Source organism: Channa argus, chromosome 13 (assembly GCF_033026475.1).
Source record: "Channa argus isolate prfri chromosome 13, Channa argus male v1.0, whole genome shotgun sequence".
NCBI classification, from domain to species: Eukaryota; Metazoa; Chordata; class Actinopteri; order Anabantiformes; family Channidae; genus Channa; species Channa argus.
In genome coordinates this window covers 596,097-615,912 of record NC_090209.1, presented here as the reverse complement: position 1 = coordinate 615,912, position 19,816 = coordinate 596,097, and the positions used below count along the sequence as shown (strand labels likewise).

Here is a 19,816-nt window from a genome sequence, read left to right as displayed (position 1 = left end):
GGGCTGGGAAGGGTCGAGCATGTGAAGCAGGGTTAAGTCAGGATTGAACCATCAACTATGCATTTGGAGCATGACCTGCTCTATCGCCTGAGCCACAGCCAATATTACACTGAAAACAGCTTTGTGTTAACAGAGCATTGATCAGGCTGCGTTGTTGTCATCTAAAGGTGGTGACCTCCTTAGGAGGGTCCCCTCTGGAGTTGAAATACTGTTTGCTACTCTTCCTGCCTGTATTCTGCACCTAGTTGCAGACAGTGTTGGACTGAGGCCTCTGAATGTGAATTTTGCATTGGCATGAATAAAGTATCTATTTAATCAGTAGTGTGTTAGACCCCTGCTTCTGGTGATTTGCTCCGGAAGTTCCTTGTTCCTTTTATAGTCAATAGTCTGTTTTGTAACTGCTGTAAACAGTTCTTACATAACTCTAAGAGAAATACTGCACAAATTAATCTTCTGGGAATTTACAGTTTCATTAGTTTGGCTGAGAATGTTTGTTTGAAGTGGGGAAGATATTTTTCACTCGTCTCATTCTATGCTGACACAGTGGCTCATTACGAAAGAAAGACATTGTCACTGACATTTTTATTTAAGTTAAACATCCCACGAGACATGATTCAATGCTATCAGTAACATCTGCTGACTATGGCATAAAATGTCAAAAAATGGGAAAACTTGGCTCATAATTTATGGTTTTGTAACAAATTTTATTTCTAATATTTCAGTAACATGATGAAAATGTACAGCACGACTGCTTAGTCAGAATTATTTAGTCCGAATTTTTTATGTTTTTCAAGTTTGCTGAGACTTAAAATAGTGAAGAACATCACAGTTTTGTGCAATAGATGAATTGGACGTCTGATTGTGGGTTTGAATTAAGCCATTGTCAAAGCCCATCTTTGTAAAACTGGCTTGTTGGTAAAACTTTTTTCCTTCAATTTGCATAAAGAATTTGGTTAGTATCTAACTAGACACTCTATCTACAGCCCTCCTGTGTGTATGACTGGTGATGAAGGCTGTTTGCCTTTCTTTACATTACTCTAATCAGCCATAACATTAATACCACCTAGTGTTTTTCAATATTAAAAATATGTTTTTATAAAAGAATATTATGAACTAATAAATGCTGATGTCAGCACATTAACTTTTTAAAATCACCTTCACATTTACCAGGTGAACTTTGACCCTTGCTTTTATTAATTACTTTACGTTTTTGCTGTAGTTACTATAATCAGTATTTTTTAAAATACATTGTTCTCTCTGCACACGATGTGTCCAATGTTGCTGTGTGTGGGGCTGTGTAGCTCTATTAAAGTCTGGGTTTAAAAAACCATATGTTCCTATCATTTGTTTACCTGAAAACCTTCATTTATCTGACAAACGTAGCAAGAAGAATGTTTCCAACTTTAATGTATTATGCAAATTATATCAAATTTGGAGTTCGATGACTGCAGCAACTTAAAACAAAAGGTGGGAGGCAAAATAAGATGCATAATAAGTTTAGATCTGCTGGTATCATAATTAAAGGAGCATCCACCAAAGCAAAGATGCATTGTGCAACAAAGTCTTTTTGTAAGTCTAAAAACAATGTGAAACAATTCAAGAAAGAAGCCAAACATCAGTTGTGTACAGAACCACTGCTCTTTGGTTCTTAGCTCAAGTTGGAGACAGTGAAGACAGTGGAAATTTTCAGTCATTATCAAATCGATGTTTTATGTTGTTTACAGGAAAAACTGTTATATTTTCTTAAAGCGACTGTCTTTTCCTTAGCAGTCAGCTGATATTTCAAAAGCATTTTAGCATTTTCTTTGACAATATAATATGACAAATATACATGCACTTCGTTAACGCACATGACTCTGACTGAAATCTCTCGCAACAACCACATGTTAATGTGTCTATGCTAAGAATAATAAGTAGAAAAATAATGTACCTCTTTCTGAAAACGGACCTCTCTGCGGCTCTTGGGCTTCATTGGGGGACGGTGAAGTCGTGGAGTTTTCTGAACTAGTGCTCGAACATTGTGATGCAGTTGGTTGTGCTGGGGATGACAATGGACTTGATTATGTTAAGTTTGGTTCTGAAGTCGCTGAAGCTATGAACCTAATTAAATACTGCTGAGAGCAGGTTTTTCTCCCTACAGGCTTTTGGATAAAACATTTTCATCAAATGACTCAATTATCTACAGCCAGATAAAATGTAATTATGATCATAATAATCAAGACTAATATGAGGAGTAACTAAATAAATGTCTGAAACACTTAATAGATACATTCTTAATAAAGTAAAGTGAAAAAATAAATAAAAATAAAACTAATAGCAATAAGATAATAAGAAAAGGTGAATATACTCACTAAGGAAGAAGGAGCAGATAAATATGTGATGGACTTTCATGGTGAGGCTCTGGTGTTTTGACTGCCTCACTTCCTTGTTCACTGGCAAACCAGGAACTCTCCATTTTCCTCAAAGTGACTGTTACACATCCCTCCCATCCAGATTAGCCTTTAATTCCGCACTGGTGATTTTTGGCAAGTTCGTGTATAATTTTACATTTAATGAAACTGACCTTTTTAATATGACAGACAGGTGGTTATCTGGCCTGGATCAGAGACAATTTGTCTTTATTTCTTAATAATTTGACAACTGCTTTTGATTTAATTGATCACATAAAAAGAGTTAAAAAAAAGCACTGTGGTTTTAATAAACACCACAATTTTAACTGGTTAAAACTCACATGACTGAAATCATGATCAATCTGTATAAAATGTTCCTATTCTTCACCACCTGTGGCATCTCACAAATAGGCTGTTTCTATTTATTGTCTGGTCAGATGCAGGGTCGGCTGTTAGACCTGCTATAACAAACAGCCATTATAAATAAATGTCACTTTGTGTCACTTTAATCATTCCCACTCCAACTCTGAGCTTCCTTATATGTGGACAGCTACAGTTTTATGACTGTAGGCCTCATGTTACTGAAAACAGATCGGTTTTATATTCTTAAACACGCAATTTTATTGTAATGCTTTTTGGGGTTGGGATAATTATGTTGGTTGCATATTGGGTGAATTGAGTAATGAAAGTAGCTGTTAGCAAAAAAACAGGAATATTTTTTTATTTCTCAGCATTAAAAATGAGAAAATGAAAAAATATAGGGGGCCAGGAGAAAATGCACTGGTTTGCTCAGCTGCATAGCCAAACGAGTGGTCGCTCTCACCGGATCAGTGCTGTTGATTCCACATGTGAATCAGCTAAAAAGCTGCACACAGAGGTCTGACAGGTGCCAACCACACATTGACCGACACAGCTTCAGCCGACACAGCCAGACAGAGCAGCTGCAGTTTTTCTGGATGTTTTCAAATGGCCAGGTCAGTTTCATCATGTGTCATTTACTGGGAACTGACAGTGAAAGTGTAAAACGAGTGCTGCAGAACTGACATCCTGACTGAGCTGTTTTCAGCTTTTCTGCCCTCAGACCAGCAGTCCCTGTGTCCATCTGGGAGGACAAAGAGACATCGACTGGACACACTGTCTTTACCAGGCTACAAAAATGTATTATGTAAAAATGGATTTTTTTTTCTCATGCGGGGTCAGCAAAAAGTAAAATCTGTGCCATTTTTCTAGCAAATTTACAAAAAGGAAGTAGGATTTATGTAAGAACATTTAATTTCTGAGCAAATTTTTCTCTCTTCTGTGCTATGTTAATCTTTTAATTATTAGGTTTTTTTTTTAGAAAAAGCCAGTTTTTTTCATTTGTAAAACTAGAAAAAACTTGAAAAAAACTTTTCATTTGTGAAACCTTGAGATTTTTGTTGTAGTACCCACATTTACAAGTCTTTTACTCCGTAATACTCACTCCAGCCACAGGAGCGCAGCACTACTTCATGTTCGAAGTAGCGAGACTTAGGCTTTGAATGTGGGGCTGAGAATGAGTGGCTGCTGCGGGGACTATACAGGGACAGTCTGCAGGGTGCTGGGATTTCATAGTAGTCTATCGAAGCCTCGAATGAGAATAGGCTGGTTCTCATCCATAAACTCCATGTCCGCACCGGAGTCAATGAATCCAGCAAGAGAAACCAAGCTGTTAGCAAGCTGCAACGTAACTTTCAGATTGGGTTGGGAGGATGGGAGGAAGTCCGAGTGTGGCTCAGGAGTTGCCTCCCTGCTCCTGCTAATTCAGCAACTCACAATCTCACACACACTGATGGGGGAGCTGCTCTGCAGCTGGCCAATACTCACCGGGAGCAACCATGTTGGGCTTCAATGACTGAAGTAGCCAGGGATCATACCAACAACTGTGGGATTGGTGGATGACCGCTCTACCTCCTGCACCACAGTCACCCGCAGGCACATTCCATGTCCAATCTGCAGCTATGGTTCTACATTCTATAGCCTAATAAGCTACCGACCCATTACCCCGAGTGAGCTGGCCGCTATAGTTCAAACCATTTATCAATTTATTGTGGGTGTCTCTCACTGAGAGAGCTTGTGAAGTTGCTGCCTTTTGTGACAACTAATGACTATTGTCAATATGCAATCATAGCTTTCAGAATGCAGAATGCACCTCCCACATTCCATACACCTGCTCCCAGCGGATTTCTATCAGCAGGGAACACGTCTTTTCCTTTTGTTTGCCAGAGTCTATTCAATTTAGTTTTGGGTCAACTTAATATGTGTTAACATTTTTCAAAAGTTTTTTTAAAATGGCTAAAACCAGTCAAAAAGTGTTACTATATGTGCGAGAGAAGATTTGTGCTGTGTTAAGGTGACTGTGAAAATCCAGGTTTCATTTAATACATCTGTAAACAGAAGCCTTCTTTCCATTGTTTTCTACAACAGCTGCACATCAGGAGAACGTGCACCAGCCACAAACTAACCTGCTCACTTCATCACACGCAACCTTTTCCTTTTCTTCTGCAGCTAACTGTGTCTTTATTTCTACTTATTTACATGATTCTTTTGATGTACTTTTCCTCATGACCATGAGGGAAAATATGGGAGGTTTCAGACTGACTAAGTCAATCATCAGAGGCACAGTCAGTTATTACAAACATGGGGTCTGCAGCCAAATATTGATTTATTTATTTCAATTTACAATGAAACTCTGTTCCAATGCTTTTGTCCACTTAAACTTGGTAAAAGATGTTCTATGTTTTTAATGTAAAAAAAACAAAATTAAAATTAAAGTTACATGCATCAGAAAGTTTGTGGGTGAGAGCCCCCCAGAATAAATACACTAAATCTTAGTCATTCATTCATTAATGTATGTTTGTATCACTGCTTACATTTTAAATTGTGAGGCTGTGTGAGTGGTGGATCTAACAAGCTGCTTTATTTCACCAGCCGGGTGCCAGTGAGTTCAGTTGCTTTAATGCCACCTCAAAACCAAAGAAACATGCCTGAAAAAGAAAAGGGAAAGAAAGATGTAATTAAGTGCAGAAATAAAATGCAGATGATGGTACTGACCTGTAGGTATCATGTAGCATGTGAATTGGATTCTAGGGGTATGATATGAAAGTAGCATGAGAGTAAAGAATTACTGCGTTGGCAGGGAAGGCTCGCAGAAAGACAGCATTGAACCCTTTATAAAGGCCTTTAGGTCCTTCTTCTCGAAGCAGTGTTCTCAGAACATCAAGCAGACCTCTGTACTTCCCCTCTGCAGCTATTCACACAGACGTACACAAAGCAAACAGAAATGAATAACTGTGTCGGTACAACGGGGACTTACCCAAAGCCCTGAAGTCAAGGTGTATTACTGGAGTATTCACCCCTCAAGTTTTCACTTTAAAAAAACTACAACCTTAAATCGTGGCCCCGCTCAGCCACCAAGGGCCACATTGGTGCCAGTCCCAAACCCGGATAAAATAGGAGGGTTGTGCCACGAAGGGGATCTGGTGCAAAAACTGATAAATCAATATGCAGAATGCACGTTCTGCTGTGGCGACCACTGAAGGGACAGGATGAAATCTGTTGATGCAAATCGTTGACAATTTCATTTAGTTTTTTGACACTGACCAATAGAAAGATGTCAAAGTGGAATCAGATCTAAACACGTCCTGCAAACACATTTGTTTTGCAGCTGAAGAAGAACCGTGGGTATCCAAAGCAATACAGAAGGAGTTTTTAAAACAAGTTGATGTTCTGAGTGGCGACGACAGAGGCTCAGATTTCAGTGCAAAGCTGACTGAGGTTTAGCCACAAAGGGTCAAAACTGAAATTGCTATCAAAGGTGCATTTACTAAATACTGATTTAAGGGAGGGGCTCAGTCCTCTCTAAAAGCATTTGGACAGCAAGCCCAATACATTTGTTTTTGCTGTACACTGAAGAAAATAGTCAGTGACATCACCAACAACCTTACATACAGTGGGGCAAAAAAGTAATTAGTCAGCCACCGATTGTGCAAGTTCTCCCACTTAAAATGATGACAGAGGTCTGTAATTTTCATCATAGGTAAACTTCAACTGTGAGACACAGAATGTGGAAAAAAATCCAGGAAATAACGTAAAAAGGATCTGTTCCTGATCCAAACCAGTCAATCTGGGAAGCATCTTGGAGGTAGTGTCACATCTTGAGTTGCATGGCTGCTTCCATAACAGGTTTACTGATCTTTTTGAGGATAAAAGTTATAATGAGAGCAGCAGAATCAATTCTGTTCTTCTTCGTCCTTTCAGCTTTTCCCTTTCAGATGTCACCACAGCGAATCATGTGCCTCCATCTAACTCTGTCCTCTGCATCCTCTGCAAACAAGAAGGGGCTCAGAGCCGATCCTTGATGCAGACCCACCTCCACCTTGAACTCCTCTGTCACACCTACAGCACCTCACCACTGTCTTACAGCTCTCATACATGTCCTGCACCACTCTAACATACTTCTCTGCCGCTCCAGACGTCCTCATACAATACCACAGCTCCTCTCTCTGCACCCTGTCATACGCTTTCTCTAAATCTACGAAGACACAATGCAACTCACTATGACCCTCTCTGTACTTCTCCATCAGCATCCTCAAAGCAAATACTGCATCTGTTGTACTCTTTCTAGGCATGAAACCATATTGCTGCTCACAAATGTTCACCTCTGCCCTTAGCCGAGCTTCCACTACTCTTTCCCACAACTTCATTGTTTGACTCATCAGCTTTATTCCTCTGTAGTTGCCACAGCTCTGCACATCTCCCTTGTTCTTAAAAATAAGCACCAGTACACTTCTCCTCAACACCTCGGGCATCCTCTCACTATCCAGGATTTTGTTAAACAAACTAGTCAGAAACTCTACTGCCACCTCTCCTAGACACTTCCACAAGTATGTCATCAGGACCAACTGCCTTTCCACTCTTCATCCTCTTCAATGTCCTCCTCACTTCACTCTTACTAATCTTTGCTACTTCCTGCATCACACCAGTCACCTGTTCTTCTCTTCGTTCTCTTTCATTTTCCTCATTCATCAACTCTTCAAAGTTCTCCTTCCATCTTCCCATCACACTCCTGGCACCTGTCAATACATTTCCATCCTTATCTTTAATCACACTAACCTGCTGCACATCCTTCCCATCTCTATCTCTTTGTCTCACCAACCTGTACAAATCCACCTCTCCCTCTTTAGTGTCCAACCTAGCATACAAGTCCTCATATGCTCTTTGTTTGGCCTTTGCCACCTCTACTTTCACCTTACGCTGTATCTCCCTGTACTCCTGTCTACTCTCTTCAGTCCTCTCAGTGTCCCACTTCTTCTTAGCTGACCTCTTTCTCTGTATACACTCCTGAACTTCCTCGTTCCACACACTGAGTGCCCTCCTATGTCTCCCTGATCACATTAGTTATAGTTTTCCAGTTATCTGGAAGCACCTCCTGACCACCCATTTCTCAGCTCCTACCTGAAAACCACACAACATTCTTCCTTCATTTTACACACCACCAACCTGTGTTGTCTGGCTACACTCTCCTCTACAAATATTTTACAGTCACTGATCTCTTTCAGATTACAGAGTCTACATAAGATGTAGTCTACCTGAGTGCTTCTCCCTCCGCTCTTGTACGTCACCCTATGTTCCTGCCTCTTCTGAAAGAAAGTGTTTACTACAGCCATTTCCATCCTCTTTGCAAAGTCTATCACCATCTGTCCTTCTGCGTTCCTGTCCTGAAGACCAAACCTCCCCATCACAGTCTCATCACCTCTGTTCCCTTCACCTACATGTCCATTGAAATCTGCACCAATCACCACTCTCTCACCTCTGGGGTTGCTCTGAATCACTTCATCTAACTCACTCCAGAATTTCTCCTTCTCATTCAAAGTCCCTACTGTCAGTCCTACATTCTTAGCTTTCCTCTTCTCTCTCTGCATACGAACACACCTTCCTAGTCTCCTTCTTCGAACAACAATAGTCCAATTTCCGCCGGTACCCTGTAGGTCAACAGCACCGGTGGCGGTCTGTTTTAACCCAGGCCCCGAATGATCCGGTATGGGAGTCATTTTCGGTGTGAAAGTCATGATTCACATTTTTAATTTGGCATGTGTTTTACATTGTATGCCCTTCATGACACAACCCTCTGCATTTATCCAGACTTGGAACTGGCCCAAGAAGACACTGGCTTGTGTCCCCTTGCGGTTGCATTAGCAGAATTAATTCTGTTATTTACTTTAATTTACTTTAAAACTGTCTGTACCAGTTCTGTTGCTCACTTCAAAACTGGGTTCTCTGATATGAAAGATGCTATTTTTATATGTTATTAACATATCTGGATGTAAGTGGAATCAGCTAAAAGTTAAACTTCTCAATTTTCATCTCATTCTCTTCTTAAAACCCAAATCTTGTAAATGCAAAGCAAAATACATTTAGAAATGAATCCATTCAGGTCCCCTTGTATAGGTACATTATCAAGTTTAAGATGAAACTATAAAACATATTAACTCTGGTCCTTACCTGTCTGGAATTTAGATTTGAGGACATCTGGAGGAAGGGCAATTGTCCAGTTTAATATTCCTGCTATACCACCAGCCAAGAGGATGTTGGGAGTGCTGAGCTGAGAAACACTGAAGACATAACAACATAAGGTCCCACATAAATTCAAAGTGAGGCTTTAAGCTTTCAAACATTGTTGTACATTAAAAGAGGTCTGTGCTGTAATGGTTACTCACCTTTGACCATTAGGTGTCAGGAAGTTTTTGAGATACTCATATGTCAAGAAGTACAAACCATTAGAAGGCACATCTAAGACAAAGAGAGAAAGTAGCTGTAAATCCATGCTGCTCTTTAGATTTGGCAATTATACATATAAACAAAATGAAAATGTCTTCTTCTTAAACACACACACACAGAGAATTGCACCTCTGATGATAGTAAGCACAGTCCCTTTGTAGACACTACGGATCCCCTGCTGTTTGTAGAGCCTAACAGCACAGTCAAGTGGACCTGTATACTTCAGCTCACCACTGCTAGACTGCACCTGGAAAACACACATTTCAATACTTGAAGTTAAGCATAAACTTCCAGTAAATTATTGTTGTGACTTCTTAATGTTGTTATGATCCTGAACTTGGACTTGAGTTTGTTTCTTTTTGTTTTATTTACTTTACTTCTTGTCCTGGACTTTTATTTTGTAGCCCCTCAGCCCCACTTGTCCTCATGGTTTCTCCCAACAGCTTACTCACATCATTAGTACTGATTTCTTTCCCAGTTCCCCTGGAAACTTAAACCCAGCTGTCCCCACAGTTCCCTGGCCATTCGTCTGTTTTGGTCACACTGTTAATACTCACCTCTTGATTGTGAGAGTTTTTGTCCCTAAAGACTTGTTTGCAGGCCTAGTTTGTATCCATCTGCCTCCCATTTATTTGACTCTACATCTTCTGGTTTTCTTTTTTGGTCTGAGGTTTGTTTCCATTTAGATGTCTTGTTTAGTATTTGTTTATCCCTGTTTGGTAGTTTCTGAGTCCTTTGTTTGTCCCTTGTTTACTGTTTGGTTCTTTGTTTTGTCACTTTTTGTGGGTGTCTGTGTAAACACTAGTTTTAGTTATTGATTTATCCTGTTTGTTTGGTTTTCTGTTCGCTCTTGTTAGTTGTGTTTGTTTACACACCTACTGTCTATTTGAGCCCTGCACGTTGGCTGTGTGCGTCTGCATGCGTATTATTATGAATTGAACTTAGTTGCTCCCGGTGCGTGTTGGCCAGCTGAATAGCAGCTCCCCCATCGGTGTGTGAATGGGTGAATAAGAAGCAGTGTAAAGCACTTTGAGTGCCAATAGGTAGAAAAACATATACAAGTGTAGGCCATTTAATGTGAAGCTGAAATATGATCTCTCTTGCTAGTTCCAGTCAGCACTCTTGCTGCAGCATTTTGGATTAATTGCAGGCTCTTAAGGGAGTCAAGGACAAATCCTGGTCTAACTCCAATAACTCCAAGGTTCTTTGCAGTAGTACTGCAGGCAAGAGTTATGCCATCTAGAGTAACAATATGTTTGTACAACATATCTCTGACATTTTTGGGCCCAAATACAAGACATCAACAAATCATTTAGTTGAACTTGCTGCTCTGTCCAATATTTCAACATTCTCTGTCTTGTTGTTCTCTGACAACACTGGGAGGAAATGGATGATCTCATATATTAAAGACACTAAGAGCAATGCTATTGTAGTAGTGAGAGTGTTATTAATGTAAAATATCAGTTACACCCTATTTAAATTCCATAAAGATCAAGATCTTGTTAACAAAAGAGAAATGAGAACAAGTTAAGAGAAGTAGAGCATAACAACATAACAATTTCAGTCACTTAAATCTTCAATATGTCGCATAGAAATCTAGTTTGTCCCAGTTCAGAGTAGTGAGAAACTACGGGAACTATTAAAGCTAGTCAGTTCTGGTATTCACAGTCCAGGCTTAACTTCTTATATCACAGAGCTTGGCCTTATCAATAAATACTGAGATATGCTGATACCTTCTGGACACCAGTACTGACATCTGACCTTCATATAACTCAGTGCTGAGTGTGATAGTTGTCTGACTGAAAAATAAAAGACTCTGAAACTCTCAATATAACACAGTTCTTACAGAGACCTCCATATTATGATAGAAGTTTGAAGTTCATATACAAGAAAGTTCACTTCCCAGTCTTTCTAGCATTGTTTCAACATATTTAGTATATAGTGCAGTTTTAAGCTTGTGAGCTATAAATAAACATATCTTAGAATAAAATAAACACCCAGTACAATTATTTTTTTTAGTTCTTATTACTAATTATAATTATTAGTTATTTTTTGAAGAAATATCTTTTGTGTGTAAGTTGTGTTAGGGGCGCCAAGCATGAGTACTGCAGATGTGCAAGTGCTCATATTTCTAATCCAAGCACTAATGTTTCACCCCCATGATGGATGCACACATGCACAAACAAACACATTACCTGCAGTAAACATTTGATCCTGTCTCCTGGAGCTACAACGACTGTAGTGAAGAACCCTGCCAGAGAGCCAGACAGGAATATCTGAGTGTTCCTGAATAGAACAGAACAAAGTCACTTTTAAAGAGTTGATAGGACTGTTTTTGTTTTTATAATATAAAATGTTTAAAGTGGATGGGGGTTTGCGAAACACCATGAGTAAAGCTCGGATAGGCTCCAGCGCATCATAAGTGGTTAAAATAATGCTAGCCGATTAAATTAAATTTTTCAATTCAACTTTATTTATATAGCGCCAATTCACAACAAAGTAATCTCAGTGCACTATATTAAGACAACCCCACAATTCCACCTGGAGCAAGTCCTAGGCAACAGTGGAGAGGAAAAACTCCCTTTTACGGAAGAAACCTCCAGCAGAACCAGGCTTAGGGTGGACGGCCATCTGCCTTGACCGGTTGGGTGAGTGGAAGGTGAAGAGAGAAAAGAACAGAGCAACAAAAAGCAACAACAAAACATCGTGCAGATTGGTAGGACCAGTAGCTTCACACTGGAAGACACACAACTTCAAAGCTGGGGACATAGAGAGGGGGACAGAGAAGGACAAAGGCAACTACGGGAGAGAACACACAGAGTTAATGACATACAGTGGTGACAATTGCGGGGTGAGAGGAGAGGAGGAAAGGAGCTCAGTGCATCAGGGGGTGGGTCCCCCAGCAGTCTAAGCCTATAGCAGCATAACTATAAATAACTATATGCTTTATTAAAGAGGAAGGTTTTAAGCCTAGACTTAAAAGTAGAGAGGGTGTCTGCTTCCCGAATCTGAACTGGGAGCTGGTTCCACAAGAGAGGAGCTTGATAGGTAAAGGCTCTACCTCCCATTCTACTTTTGGAAATTCTGGGAACCACAAGTAGGCCTGGATTCTGAGAGCGAAGTGGTCTACTGGGATGATATGGTGCTATGAGGTCTTCTAAATATGATGGAGCCTGACCATTCAGAGCTTTATATGTAAGAAGCAGGGTTTTAAATTCTATTCTACATTTAATGGGAAGCCAATGGAGAGAAGCTAGTGAATTGCGAAATATGATCTCTCTTGCTAGTTCCAGTCAGCACTCTTGCTGCAGCATTTTGGATTAATTGCAGGCTCTTTAGTTACTGGGGCATCCTGAAAGTAGGGAATTACAGTAGTCCAACCTAGAGGTAACAAATGCATGGACCAGTTTTTCAGCATCACTTTGAGACAGGATGCTCCTAATTTTGACAATGTTCCGTAGGTGGAAGAAGGCTGTTCTAGAGATTTGTTTTATATGTGAGGTAAAGGACAAATCCTGATCAAAAATAACTCCAAGGTTCCCTGCAGTAGTACTTGAGACCAGATTTATGTCATCAAGTGTAACGATATGGTTAGACATCATGTCTCTGAGATTTTTGGGCCCAAATACTATGACTTCAGTTTTGTCTGAGTTTAGAAGTAAACAATTGTGGGACATCCAGGCCTTTATTTCTTTTAGGCTTGAAGCTTTATTAACTGATTATTTTCATCTGGTTCCATAGATAAATATAGCTGGGTATCATCAGCATAACAGTGGAAATTTATGGAGTGTTTTCTAATAATGTTCCCTAAAGGAGACACATATAAAGTAAAAAGTATTGGTCCTAACACAGAGCCTTGTGGAACTCCATAGCTAACCTTTGTGTGCATGGAGGATTCATCATTAACATGAACAAATTGAAATCTATCAGATAGATAAGATTTAAACCAACTTAGTGCAGATCCTGTAATTCCATTTTCATGTTCCAGTCTCTGTAATAAAATGTTATGATCAATGGTATCAAATGCAGCAACAGAACAAGTATAGAGATGAGTCCATTATCTGAGGCCATGAGAAGATCGTCTGTGACTTTTACCAGTGCTGTTTCTGTACTATGATGAACTCTAAATCCTGACTGAAAGTCTTCAAACAAATTATTCCTATGAAGGTGATCACATAATTGTTTTGCAACTACTTTTTCAATTATTTTAGAAATAAAGGGGAGATTAGATATTGGTCTGTAATTGGCTAAAACACCTGGGTCAAGACAGGGTTTTTTAAGTAGTGGTTTAATTACAGCTACCTTATAGGCCTGTGGTACATAGCCTGTTTCTAAAGATAGATTGATGATATCTAATATGAACGTATCTATTAAGGGTAAAGCTTCCTTGAGCAGCTTAGTTGGAATAGGGTCTAGCAGACAGGTTGCTGGTTTAGATGAGGTAATAATTGAAGTTAGCTCAGAGAGATCTATGGGTAAAAAGCAGTCTAAGAGGGATTGAAGCCTTAACGATGATTCTAGCACTGCTGTACATGAAGATCTATCTGTAATTTTTGGGGGGAGGATCTGGTGATTTCTTTCTCTAATAGCTACAATTTTATTCATAAAGAAGGTCATGAAGTCATTGCTGCTCAAAGTTAAGGGAAAACTAGTCTCAACAGAACTATGGCTCTTAGTCAGCCTGGCTACAGTGCTGAACAGAAACCGGGGGTTGTTCTTTTTGTACAAGTTGCGTGTTTGCGAACTATACCATGGAGATCGCCTCGCTGCTCACAGTGATCTGTACAGCAAATTGGAGCTGTGCATCAAAAAAAGTTCTATGGCTCAACAGTCATCATTACATTGGTTTAAATCTTATCTCTCAGACAGATTCCAACTTGTTCATGTTAATGATGACTCTTCTTTATGCACCAAAGTCAGCTATGGAGTTCCACAGGGCTCTGTGTTAGGACCAATACTTTTTAATCTGTACATGTCACCTTTAGGCAAAATTATTAGGAAACATTCCATAAACTTCCACTGCTATGCAGATGATACCCAGCTTTATTTATCTGTGAAACCAGAAGATACTAACCAATTAGTCAAACTTGAAGCATGTCTAAAAGACATAAAGACCTGGATGTCCTACAATTTCCTACTTCTAAATTCAGACAAAACTGAAATCATCCTCTTTGGGCCTAAAAACATGAGAAATATGCTGTCTAACAATATAGTTACTTTAGATGACATAACTTTGGCCTCTAGTACTACGGTGAGGAACCTTGGAGTTATCTTTGACCAAGATTTGGCGTTTACGTCACATATAAGACAAATCTCTAGAACAGCCTTCTTCCACCTACGGAACATTGCTAAAATTAGAAGCATCCTGTCTCAAAGTGATGCCGAAAAACTGGTCCATGCGTTTGTTACTTCTAGGTTGGACTACTGTAATTCCCTACTTCTGGGGTGTCCTAATAACTCTCTAAAAAGCCTTCAATTAATCCAAAATGCTGCAGCAAGAGTGCAGACTGGATTAGGAAAGAGAGATCATATTTCACCTTCACTAGCTTCTCTTCACTGGCTTCCCATAAAATTTAGAATAGAGTTCAAAACCCTGCTTCTTACATACAAAGCTCTTAATGGTCAAGCTCCATCATATTTAAAAGATCTCATAGTCCTGTATCGCCCGATTAGACCACTTCGATCCCAAAATACTGGCCTACTTGTGGTTCCCAGAGTTTGCAAAAGTAGAGTGGGAGGCAGAGCCTTTAGCTATCAAGCTCCTCTCCTGTGGAACCAGCTTCCAATCCAAATTCGGGGAGCAGACACCCTCTCTACTTTTAAGACTAGGCTTAAAACTTTCCTTTTTGATAAAGCTTATAGTTAATAATCCTCACTCAACCCTAACTAGCTTTTCTCTATACATTTATTTGTCACCACTGTATGCCATTAATTCTGTGTCCTACAACCTGTACAATGCTTTGTTGTTGCTTTTTTTTGTTGTTGTTGCTTTTTGTTGTTGCTTTTCGTTGCTCTTTTCTTTTCTTTCTCCACTTTCCACTCACCCCAACCGGTCAAGGCAGATGGCCGCCCACCCTGAGCCTGGTTCTGCTGGAGGTTTCTCCCATTAAAGGGAGTTTTTCCTCTCCACTGTTGCCTAGGTCTTGCTCAAGGGGGATTTGTTGGGTTACTTCTACATACTTGTGTAGTCTGGACTTTATTCTGTAAAGTGCCTTGAGATGACTTTGTTGTAAATTGGCGCTATATAAATAAAGTTGAATTGAAAATTGAATTCATCGCCAACACACCCATTCACTCGCTTTTAATTGTGCCGACAATTTGGAAGCGAGTAGTGTGCTGCTCGCACAAGCTCAAGCACATAATAGAAACATTGGATGACTGTGGTGCAGGAGGTAGAGTCATCCACTAATCCCACCAATCCCGCAGTTGTTGGTTCGATCCCTGGCTCCTCCGGTAAAATGTTGAAGTGTCCTTGAGCCACTGCAGACACTGAACCCCTACTTAGTTGCAACCCCCCCATCGGTGTGTGTGATTGTGAGTGTGAATGGGTAAATAAGAAGCAGTGTAAAGGGCTTTGAGTGCCAACAGTTAGAAAAGCCCTATATAAGTGCAGAACATTTACCTGCTCATGCATATTATCCAGACTTTGTACTGGGGGCTCACAGGATAAAGTTACGAGAAGGATTCTTCAACTTAAAATACAGTGCATTCAGAAAGTTTTCAAGCCCCCTTTACTTTTTAAATTGTTGTTACATTGCTGCCGGGTTGATACTACATTGATACTACAGTTGTTTAAAGAAAAAAACGAGAATTTAAAGTCAGTACCCCATACTGATAAAGTATAGACAGAGTTTCAGAAATGTCTTTAAAATTATTAAAAAGAAAAAACTGAAACATCACACGTACATAAGTACGTACTCTGTTCGAGCACCTTTAGCAGCAATTACAGCATCTGTCTTTTTGGATTTGACGCGACAAGCTGTGCAAACCTGGATTGCGGGATTTTCTGCCATTCTTCTTTGCAAATCCTCTCAAGGTTGATCAGGTTGGATGGAGACCTTCAATAAACAGACATTTTCAGGTCTCTCCAGAGATGTTTAATAGGGTTCAAGTCAAAATGACTCTGATGGACCACGTTAGGACATTCACAGAGTTGTCCCTAAGTCACCCCTGTGTTGTCTTTGCTCTGTGCTTAGGATTGTTGTCATGTTGGAAGGTGAACCTTCAGGCCAGTCTGAGGTCCTGAGTGCTGTGGAACAAGTTTTTATTGAGGATATTTCTGTACTTTAATCCATTTAGCTTTTCCTCAACCCTGACCAGTCTCCCAGCCCCTGCGGCTGAAAAACACCCCCATGATGCTTTGCAGGCAGTTCCCTGGATCTCATGGCTTGTGTTCTGATACAGTATGCATTGTTAATTGTGAGGCCTTTTATAGCGAGTTGTGTGCTTTTCCACATCATGTACAATGAAAATAATTTACCACAGGTGGATTCCAGTAAAGGTGTAGCAAAAACTCAAACATCAAGAGAAATGGGAGGCATCTGAGCTCAATTTTAATTGCTGTTGGGACTGGATACTTATATACATCTGATATTACAGTTATTTTTATGCAGACAATTCCAAACACTCTGTTTTCACTTTGTCATAATAAGTTACGAGTGTATATTAATGAAAACAAAAAAAATTAAACAACTAATATCTGGCTGCAACATAACAAGTTAGGGTGTGTGGGTGGTCTTACTAACGTAAGGGGTTTGCCAGGATCTGTTTGCTGAAGCTGCTTTCCCAGACCAAAGCCAAAGAAATTGATGGCCATCATAGGAGCCACCCCTGCCAGAGGAGCCCCCATCCCTTTATAAAGGCCAAGAATCCCCTAGAGACACAAACACAGTAATATATAGCAAGACTTTCTATACTAGTTTTATTTGGAAGCTTTGGTGGAAAAGTAGGTGTAAACAATTTACATTGCCAAATCTATTTTGGTGGATTTAAACTTGATCTGATGCTCTCACTTGTCACTTCCAGTGATGAGATGAAAACATTCGATCTGAGTGACGAGGGGACAGTGACTTCCTCAAATAAATACATGAAATTAACCAAAATGTCAGTTATGTTTTTCTATGTTTTCTACATAATTTTCAATAAGCAAAATTTGCATGTGTTTTATTTCACACATGTTCTGTAAATTTACTGTAGATAACTTTTCTGTTAATCTTGAAAGGAAACTTTGCTAACTGTGTATTACGTTTTGTGTGCTTACAAGTGTATGCATGTCTGTGTGTGTGTGTGTGTGTGTGTGTGTTCACCTCTTTTGATACAGTCTTGCGGAAGCAGTCATATGCTCCTGTGTAAAGCACATACTGACCACAGGAGGCTTTGGGTTGTGTCTGCAGCCTCACCTGGAAAACAGACTTCACTTAGATAGTTGAGCTGAACAAACACAAACACAGATCTTATCATGCTTTTTGGGAAGGGAGGACTGTTGAGGCTATCTGCTATGTGTTAAGGGAAACACCCACCAATGCCTGCTGCTTGAAGTTACTGATAAACAAATGGTGTCTGACAATTACTCTGAAAATGTAATACAATTTGTTGACATCCTGGCAATAAGTTAAACTGCATATAAACTGCACAATCAATAGTTTGAGCAAGGACGCCCCTGAAATGGATCTCAACCAATTCACTTTAGCTCAACCTCATCTTAAGAAACAGTTTTTAGCAGAAATCTAGTTCTAGTTACATTGTGAGAAATGATTCATCAGTCTAAAACACGACAATTTTATGTATTTGTATAGAAAAACCAAGCAACCTAATCACATAATCTCATGTGGTGGAAAATTTAGCTTGAAAATATTCACTTTTTTATTCACATCAAGTAACAATGATAATAAATAACAATAATCAATTGAAATATTAAAAAGCCTATATAAGTGTTAGTGCAATTGTCTGTCGATATACAAAATCATTTACTTAGCACTTCAATAAAAACTCTATAATGAAAACAAGTGTTGCCACAACTTGGTTTCTTTGACTCGGTCAAATTAACCAACCTTTGGTCAAGTGTTGTCGACAATATAATAAATTAAATTACGTCCAAGGGCTAACATGGCACAAATGTATTTACCTATGTTCTCCTAATCCAATAATTAATTTCTTATTGTTTTTTATGTGTCTCACGAGATCCCATCAAATCGGTTTCCTAATTGTGTTTTTATAGCACCGTCTGTCAAAGAACCGTGACACTGCTGCTCTTTTACATCTGATACAACTGAAATTTACAGCATTACTAAAATCTACAGAATATATTTAACGAACTAATTAAAACAAATTTTACTGAACACACGTTGAACTGTGTATAAAATGTTTTTTGTCCTTTCGGCTTATCCCGTGAGTCAGGGTCGCCTGATTTTAACCAATAAATGAACTAAGTTTGCTACTTTAATCTGTATTGATCCCTTGTAAATAGACAACTTGTAAATCTAACACCACTGCTGCCACACACACACACACACACACACACACACACACACAGTCAGGCTTAGATTAGCTGTCACATGTTCCTAGTGACATTTTAAGCTGATTTGTCAATAATCTCTTCAACGCGTACATCTGATCACTAACTTTTTCCTCTTTAAAGAAGAACAAAAAACTACAAAAACGGTTCAATACAGGAAACTGGGATTCCAGAAACCTTTTTTCCCTCAAGGTAAGATGAACCACAAATCGCCCTATTCTCTGCATGTGTCCACCGGTCAGTCACCTTAATGGTGTCCAGCGGGTGTCCAGCCAGCAGCAGACAGGCTCCACCAAATCCCCCCGCTACAAAGTTCTTGAGTGGTGAGACTCTTTCATCTGTCCCCATCCTGTCCCCACTTCACCCCGCAGTGTCTCTGTGTGGGGCTGACGCGTTTTTCCTCCAACTGTCTGACCTGACACACACGTACAGACAGCACTGGACTTTGCCTCCACAGAGTTTTCCTGTTCAGTTCCAGCTGCTGTGGCTTCCCTCATCACTTCATGTAGCTGCAAAACTATTTCATGGCATTCAAACAAACACGTGGTTTGAATAGGCTACTCTAAAAAAAACACTTCAAATAAGCAGAAGTAAGTGGAAACATCCACGAGAAAACGTTCGGATCTAACCGATAGAGAAGTGGCAGATGGTGCGTTCAACTTCTTGATCGCAGCAGCGTAAAATTTTTTTGACACGTCCTAAACATAAAACAGCAGCCTCTGGTGGTGGCTGTCAAATTGCCTCAAGTCAAGAGATGGATTTCTGTAGAGGCAAACCTACTCAGACATAAACAAAATACCACTTCCTAATAAAATCTAAAAATCATGTTAAAAAAAAAAGCCCTTACTCAGCGACACATCTGGTGGCGTATTTGATCTGGATGACTTCTGCATTCCAGCCTAAAGGACAGAGCATCTGGCTGTAAAGGGGCGAGCAATGGGGAAAATGACATAACGTGAAGCAGGTCAACCAACATCCCTGTGTTGAAGCGGCTTTTGGGGAAGAAAAGGTTGAAAGTAAAAATTACTGGTCCTGCAGACACGTGTTCATATATACATTTACCTCCCAAATATATTGATGAGATGAATAATCCCCCCCCAACAAAATAAATAAA

General features: G+C 39.7%; 1 protein-coding gene across 4 annotated transcripts; it reads right to left on the bottom strand.

Annotated features, from left to right (window-relative positions):
* Positions 1-5,062: 5,062 nt before the first annotated feature.
* Positions 5,063-19,388, bottom strand: si:dkey-150i13.2 (mitochondrial carnitine/acylcarnitine carrier protein). 4 transcript variants are annotated; one of them, XM_067528571.1, is made up of 10 exons: positions 18,949-19,388; positions 17,495-17,587; positions 16,934-17,061; positions 16,178-16,246; positions 11,384-11,474; positions 9,306-9,435; positions 9,128-9,200; positions 8,913-9,022; positions 5,537-5,658; positions 5,063-5,395 (listed from the first exon to the last, which is right to left on the bottom strand). In XM_067528571.1, exons 1-10 carry the CDS (start codon positions 19,048-19,050, stop codon positions 5,333-5,335), a joined length of 981 nt encoding a protein of 326 aa, XP_067384672.1. In that variant the 5' UTR covers positions 19,051-19,388; the 3' UTR covers positions 5,063-5,332. The 4 variants fall into 4 exon arrangements, with proteins under 4 accessions (XP_067384672.1, XP_067384673.1, XP_067384674.1 ...); XM_067528572.1 differs by having other exon boundaries at positions 9,318-9,435; positions 18,949-19,387; XM_067528573.1 differs by lacking the exon at positions 16,178-16,246 and having other exon boundaries at positions 18,949-19,387.
* Positions 19,389-19,816: the final 428 nt, after the last annotated feature.